This window comes from Poecilia latipinna, unplaced genomic scaffold (genome assembly GCF_001443285.1).
Source record: "Poecilia latipinna isolate Pla-1442-1.1 unplaced genomic scaffold, P_latipinna-1.0 Scaffold1009, whole genome shotgun sequence".
NCBI classification, from domain to species: domain Eukaryota; kingdom Metazoa; phylum Chordata; class Actinopteri; order Cyprinodontiformes; family Poeciliidae; genus Poecilia; species Poecilia latipinna.
The window spans coordinates 207,742-215,233 of NW_015113625.1; the positions used below are offsets into that span (position 1 = coordinate 207,742).

The 7,492-nt window shown below is 40.4% G+C and overlaps 1 protein-coding gene and 1 long non-coding RNA gene across 2 annotated transcripts in view; one reads left to right on the top strand and one right to left on the bottom strand.

Moving 5' to 3' along the window:
• Window positions 1-403: 403 nt before the first annotated feature.
• LOC106958721 (transmembrane protease serine 9-like) overlaps window positions 404-7,492 on the bottom strand; it is a 26,777-nt gene continuing 19,688 nt past the window's right edge. The window contains exons 8-14 of the mRNA XM_015050772.1: window positions 7,177-7,445; window positions 6,834-6,988; window positions 6,474-6,744; window positions 2,598-2,769; window positions 2,205-2,458; window positions 2,026-2,120; window positions 404-1,376 (exon numbers count right to left, since the gene is read on the bottom strand). Coding sequence (XP_014906258.1) covers window positions 1,044-1,376; window positions 2,026-2,120; window positions 2,205-2,458; window positions 2,598-2,769; window positions 6,474-6,744; window positions 6,834-6,988; window positions 7,177-7,445 — 1,549 coding nt within the window. The 3' untranslated portion in view covers window positions 404-1,043. The remainder of the gene's footprint in view (window positions 1,377-2,025; window positions 2,121-2,204; window positions 2,459-2,597; window positions 2,770-6,473; window positions 6,745-6,833; window positions 6,989-7,176; window positions 7,446-7,492) is intronic.
• Window positions 2,695-7,492, top strand: part of LOC106958722 (uncharacterized) — a 31,604-nt gene continuing 26,806 nt past the window's right edge. The window contains exon 1 of the long non-coding RNA XR_001427202.1: window positions 2,695-2,788. This is a non-coding gene — a long non-coding RNA (uncharacterized LOC106958722). The remainder of the gene's footprint in view (window positions 2,789-7,492) is intronic.

The window sequence follows — 7,492 nt, forward strand, 5'->3', positions numbered from 1 at the left end:
TAAAGTGCAGTGAACGGGAATGTTCTGTCGTTGATCCTCACTGTCATTTTTTATTGTCACACTTAAATTTTCATGTTCATGTGTTCACTTTAGATGTGTAAACTGATAATTTATGTAAAGTTCATAAAGTTGTGAGTAAAATTGGACAATTTAAAAATGTTGGTAATAAAACAAAATATTTGAATTACCTTGGGCATCTTGTGTAATTAATCTTTCTATGTAATTGTAGCCTAAAGCAATGTAAGTACTGTAGTGTAGTTACGCATGTCATTTACAAAGTATAAATAAAGACTTATGAGTAATTAAAATTGTACTTTATTAGCAATAGCAGTAAATCAAAAATAAAAATTAAGTGTAATTTAAATGCATTACTAATATATTAGTAATATATTAGTGTAATTTAAATGCATTACTAATATATATATTGAAAGTGTATTTTTAATATAACAAAAAGGCGTTCTGCTTGAATCGTTCTCCACACCTTATTTTTTATTTTCTAAAATGAAGATAAAAATTTATTGTTTGGTTTTATAATGTTTCTTGAAACTGTATTTGTTATAAATCAAAATCTATTTTTTTTTATTAGCATCATAGCAGTGTGCATAATATCATAAAATTATTTGTTTTAATAAAGAAACAGAAACAAGTCATGTTTACAATATATAACAGTAATCTGGTAAAGATAAAACTTCAGGAAAACTGGATATGATTAAATTGAGCCTTTTTTGAGTACATTTCTGTTGGTTAATCTTTATAGATCTGATACATTTGTTTGGATTTTTCAAGGTTGATTTTACAACCATGTCAGGTTTAGCCTTTGAACTATTTTTGCTTTATGTTTTTAGTTTCTTCTGTGGATGAAAAGAAAAATGTTTTCAGCCTGAAAGTCGCTGCCAAACGCTTCTGATCCTTTAGATCTGCATTGAATAACCAAAACCAGAAACAAGCTGTAAAGTACCAGGGAGCATTTTGGGCTAAAATTAAAACACCATCACCTGCTTGATCTGTGTCATATCTTGTAAATCAGACAGTATAAATGCTGCTTATGTGAAGAGTTGGAGGCATAAAGTTAAGAGGAGAAGATGGCCTAAGAGGACGGAGGGGAAGTGAGGCATTATCACCCCACTGGTTGTCATGGGGTTGGGGGTTGTGGCATTTGTGGTATTTGTGATGTTGGTGGTGACGGCGGTGATGACGGTTGCTGGAGATAAGAACGGTCCCAGTGTCTTGGTCAGGAAAGCCTGAAAACGGCTCAGTTTTTCAAAGACCTTCATGCTGGCCCGTTTCCTTCTGTTGGAGGTATTATTATATGAAAGCACCACTGCCTGGAACCAGGAGCCGTCCTGCTTACACATGAGCGGACCACCAGAGTCGCCCTGAAACAGAGAGAAGACGTATCATCCGCTAAATATTCTGAGTCAACCTTTTAAACCATCTTACCACCAAAGTCCCTCTAGTTTCCCCACATTCACACCTCCAGCAGCTAATGCTTAGAGTCCAGTTTTCAGTTTTTAAGATCGTACCAAAACATCGTCAGCTCTCCATGTTAAAACTAAACACAAGGGAAATGTTTTCAGACTAAAGCTGCTTATTTCAGCTTATGGGAGTTTGTCAGAGGTTACAGTAGATCCTGTATCACATATAGCAAAAACATGCTTAACATGTTTAATTTATTTTGTTGCTAAATCAATTTTTATTTACATTCACTGCTTAGAATGTGGGGTTACGGTTGTTCTTTATCAGGGTACCTCTTTTCCTTATTCAATAAATAAAAATATAATTTCTGCATATAGCATACAGAACAAATACTGATATTCTGAGAAAATGCTTGCTTAGAATGTCTTTCTTGATAATCTGATATGTTTTTGATAATATTCTAATTCATCGAGATGCACCTGTAAATAGAATGAGATTGATCTGTTTTTCTATTGAAATCATACTGGCTTCAGCATTTTAGCAGCTTAAATAAGGTTTTGTAATGCTGGAAAACACAAATTCGGAATTCATCATAAACCGCCGGTGTACCTGTCCCAGAGTAAAGTCTTCTGTGCACATGCTGTCTGCTGCTGATGCATCCCCACAATTTAGCACTTTTGTCTGGAACTGCTGCAAAGGTTCCTCTAAAGTTGGAGAAAATAAAGAAGCTGTAATTTCTGGTAAAGTGGTTTGATCTGCATTGGTTCTCATGATTAGTCCAGCATCACCTCCTCCTGCTCCAGGGCTCCAGCCGGCGGCCCAGCATGCGGCTCCCTCTGGGAATGTTCTTCCGTTGTCCAGGCAGATCGGCCAAATGTATTTGTTCAGGGTGGGGGACGACGACAGCGTCAGCACTGCGATGTTGGTTCCCGTCAGGTTGCTCATGCTGATATTTACCACATCAAACGATTCCTCAAACTGGTTCACGCCGTTCTGATTTAGCCGACCCAACACCACCGTCCACTCAGAGGCATTAGGGGGGCTGAGGGAGAGAGGATGGACTGAATTAGAGCTGAACAGAAAATTATTTTACCAGTTTAAAAATTAAGTTGTCTCTATTAATGGTAATAATGTATAATGTTGGCATGTTTCTTCTCCCGTCATGCTCAGCTTCAGCGTACCCTGAGAAGCAGTTGGCGTTGGTCAGCACGTCCTTCTCAGACACCAGCGTCCCTCCACACACGTGCTGGCCGTTCTTCAGTAAGCTGGCCATCCACGGCCAGGCACCGGCCGACGCCACAGAAACTCCACCCGAAATCCTGGAAGCCAGTGGGGCCTGTCCACAGACCACACCTGGAGGAGGAAGACACAGGTAGACAGAATGAAACATCTCTCACAAACCCATTTGTGACGCTTAATTGGCACAGATGTCATTCAGACTTTCAGAACTTCACCTGAAGTTTCCAAATGTTTCCTTAAACAGTGAGGAACATTCCTGAAAATAACACTCTGAGCTATCTGGGGTCTTTCTGCTGCACTTAATGGGCGATGCAGAGTTTCCTTCCCAAAAACTTGCTAAGCTCGGTGGTCGAGGCGCCGAGGCGGTTCACCAGCAGTACACCATGTTTTTGTATTAAAAGATCAATCAATCAATCAATCAATCAAATTTTATTTGTATAGCACCTTTCACGAACAATGCATTTCAAAGTGCTTTACATCATAAGAACACAAAAATACAAAGTCATAGAACACAGTCAACAACATCACACTTTGCACATCAGATTATTCATTAATATTTCATGAGCATTTGATGTTCTGTCAATTTAAAAGATGTTAAATTGACAGGAAATGTAAAAATATCACTGGGTAATTATGTTACGGGAAGACATCGTCAGTGAAAAGCTATTTAAACTCACAATTATAGAGAATTAAAAACAACAAATAATAAAAAAACAATTCAAATATGTTGGCATCCAGTGATGGCATAGTTACTCTGAAAAAGTAACTTTAATCGGCTTACTGATTACTCCTTGAAAAAGTAACTTAGTTAGATTACTGATTACTTGATTTGGAAACTAAGTTACATTAAAAGTAACTTTTTTATTTACTTTCAGCAGCTCTAACAACGCTCTGCCACCTGTGAATATTACATTGAGCTTTGCCAAAACTTCATTGCAAGTTATTTTATAAAGGTTAACATCAACAATGTGTCTCCACTTATAAGGTTGTACTGAAGGGGAGATTGTTTAATGGTTACAACAGTAGTAGTAATTTGTGTGTGATTGTGTGTGTTCCAGTATTGTCTGGAAAACTCTAAGAAGGATAATTTTAGAGTTCCCCTCCCTGACTCAGCCTCCAGGTTCTGTTCACTGTCAGAGCGCAGCGCACAGAGCTCCTCCTGCGGCTCCACACCTCAGATTTATGACAACTACATTAATATTAAAGATCATAATGGCGTTTATAAACGCTGTTCATATTAGTCTCGATGTTTGCAGTTTTCTGGAGCGCAAAGCGAAGTTCGACGTCATTCACAGCAATTAACTTGACATTAACAAAGACACAGCGGGACGGATCATCAGGGAATAGATGGAATTGGAAGGCTTGACTAAAACTACCTGGATGTCAGACAAATTATGGGGCTTATCTGTTTATTTCTAAGCCCAAATAAGTGTTCAAAAAGAAGCCCAAAAATAACCTACAACTTATTAAGTTTGCTAACAACTTTAGAAAAAAACAAGTCCAAAGCTGCTTATAACAGTTGCACTTGGCGACAGAAACTCAAAACAGTTCCTTTTTCTCCAGCAACAAAATGCGCATCTCCCTCCATTGTTTACATTTCTGTCCTGGCGAGCCATCAGCTGCTGACTGTCGCATAGAAACGGGGATCACTCCCCAAGACACACAGAGGAAATGAATTACAAAAATAAAAAAAATAGTAAAGTACAGTGATTTGGACAAGTAACTTTAATCTGATTACTTGATTTGAAATAGCAAATCAAGTAACTGTGGCATTACTCGTTACTGAAAAAAGTGGTCTGACGTCACTGTTGGCATCATGGACCACATGGAAAACTGGAGTCTGTGCCGAATAACAGCAAAACGACATACAATCTGATAAATAAAGTTTTTCTTTCTATTTTGTCTTTATGTGAACCACTAGCGGAACAAGTCAGCGGGGGGGGAGGGGGGGGGGGATTTATGTTTTCGCATCCACCTGACTAATGTGCAGTTGCGCCACTGCCCTCAGGTGTATCACCTGCGCTGCTGGAAACTATTTAGCGGGGAGAGGAGGGCGTTTCTCGTTTCATTTTTACCTAGAAGCACATTGGCTAAACTGTGAGTCAAAAAGTCACTGACTACTGAATATTCCATTGAGGGACAGAAACTTTAACATTACATACATCTTTCTGAACAGGCGAGGGCGCACTTTCTCCGTCTATAACATCCATCCATCCCTTTTCTTTACACCCTTGTCCCTTATGGGGTCGGGAGGGGTGCTGGTGCCTATCTTCAGCTAACGTTCCGGGCGAGAGGCGGGGTCACCCTCACACCTAGGGACAATTTAGACCAATTAACCTGACAGTCCTGTTTTTGGATTGTCGAGGAAACCCGAGAAAACCCACACATGCACAGGGAGAACATGCAAACTCCATGCAGAAAGACCGGGGCTGGGAATCGAACCCAGAACCAACTGCGCCACTGTGTAGCCCCCGTCTATAACAGTGGTTCTTATGAGTCGGTCTCAGGGGTTCGGCGGAGCCTCTGCCGCGGAGGTAAAGACACCTGTGTAAAGTCGTGATGACGCCCCGCTTTGCCATCACTTGCTCCAGAGGATCACGTTACATTGCTGAGCCAATCAGAGCTGCGGAGGAGCCCTGATTGGAGGAGCTCCACTCTCAGCATGGATTTGAACTTGTGTCTTTAATTACTTCAGGAAACTCACGGTTTTTACCAAATTCTGTTGCTTTCGGTGTACTTCTAAATCTGCTCCTTAGTCGTATCTTTTTGGGGTTGGTACTGCCTCTAGTGGCGTGGGGGTGGTAACACAACTAATATAATTACATTACTAAATCAGAATACCACAAAGTCTTATTTATTTTTTTTTTTTTTATTCTCTTAAGAATGTAGAGCTAATTAAATGATCTAAATGAGACCTTAAAGTGGTTCCAGTTTCTCTCGATGGCCAACCTGTTGAAACTGTGGTCAATTTAAAATACCTTGGGTCGTTCCTGGACAGTCAGGTCAACTTTGCTGAAACACTGACTATATTTTGAAGAACTGTTTTCAGAGACTTTACCTTTCAAGAAGACTTAGTGATCATGGGGTGACCCAACTCGACTCTAGTTGGGTCACCCCTATGTCTTGAATTTGGGGGGGAATCATATTTTATTTATCACTACAGAAGGGTTCAGTGAATGCGCATATGAAACTGGTGGGTTCGGTACCTCAAAAAAGGTTAAGAACCACTGGTCTATAATCAGACATTAAAGCGACTTAAGCGACTTGAAACCATTCCTCCCTCCCCGGCACCCATCCGGGCCTTGGCCGGGGGGGCAGCAGCCCCCCCTATAGCCCCGCGCCTGATGTGAACCTTCATGCCACAATATCCCATCACTTTGCTGCTGCTACACCTGAATTTCCCCACTGTGGGACAGTAAATATAATTCTATTTTTCAGTTTTATTTTATTCCCACAGGTGATTGAGATCTTTCAGATTACGATCCCAAATGTCAAGGAGGTTGTTAAAAACTTGACAGCATCTACGTACAAAGAATCAGCATCTTTAAATAGACCAGGCAACAATGTCTCAGATTGAAGCTGTCCCTCTCTATCATTAGAGGATAATATTGATCTCTCTGTGACAGAAAACAAGTGGCTGATTACAAATACATTAAAACATGACAAGAGTCAGGTTTACTGTTACCTCTGATAGGCTACAGAAAGGAGACTTTTGTTAAACATTTTTGTTGGTGTGATTAGCAAATAACTGATACGTCTTGAAATCCTTTTATAGGTTTTTTGTTTTATCACAAAATCAATGAAATCAAGATACTCACGCTGAGGTTCAGTAGTTGTGATTTGTGGATGAATAGTAGGGTTGAAGGTTGTACAGGAAACGGTTAAGTCACTGTCCGTCCCGTTGGACGTGAATCTGATGAAGCCCGGCTGGTTTCTAGTGATGTGACTGTTGATCCAGTCATTGTACTGGGACACTCTTGCATAGACTGCTGGGAAATTTGGCTCAGCACAACCAACACCAAAACTCACAATTCCAGCCTGAATCCATCGATCACCCTGCTTGGTCACTAGTGGACCTCCAGAATCTCCCTGTAGGACCAGAAACATTTAGTTTGAAGCAGGTGAGGAGAAGAAATCAGTGCAGGAAGTGAAATCTGATAAAAACAGTTAAGACTTACAAAACATGGTCCCTTCCCTCCTTCACGAAACCCAGCACATATCATGTTGTCAGTAATCTGGTCTCCTAATATTTCACTGTAATCACAACTGCATTGACCATTTCCCACAATATCTGTCTCAACTTCCAAAAGGTTTCCTGGGGAAGGAAGTGACTCTAAAGGAGACACAAATTCAAAGAAAAAGGATAAGAAATGACGAGAATAACATTCAGTAAACTGCCATCAGGATTTTGTGACAGACATCACCACTTATTTGTGATATTTTTTATTTCTACGAAACTGTCGTCAGGCCTGTTTTAGTATGTTCTCTGATCATAAATGGAGTCAGATATTTCCAGCTCACCAAACAATCCGGTGTTGCCCCAGCCAGTAACCCAGGATGGATCCCCGCTGTAGAAGGAGCTGTTTGAATCCGCCAGGCAGACGGGGGAGATGTAACTGGTGAAGTTCACTGGTTCAGAGAGCCTCAGCAGGGCAATGTCGTTGTTGACAGAACTGTAGTTAGGGTGAGAAATGATCTGTGCTACTTTCCGAATAACTTCGTTTGGGTTGGATCCCTCCTGACTCTGACGACCCAGATACACCGTCACAAGAGATGGGATCGCATCAAGCCTGTTGTAAACAAAAGATAAAGATAATTATACATTTAGTTGAACCAC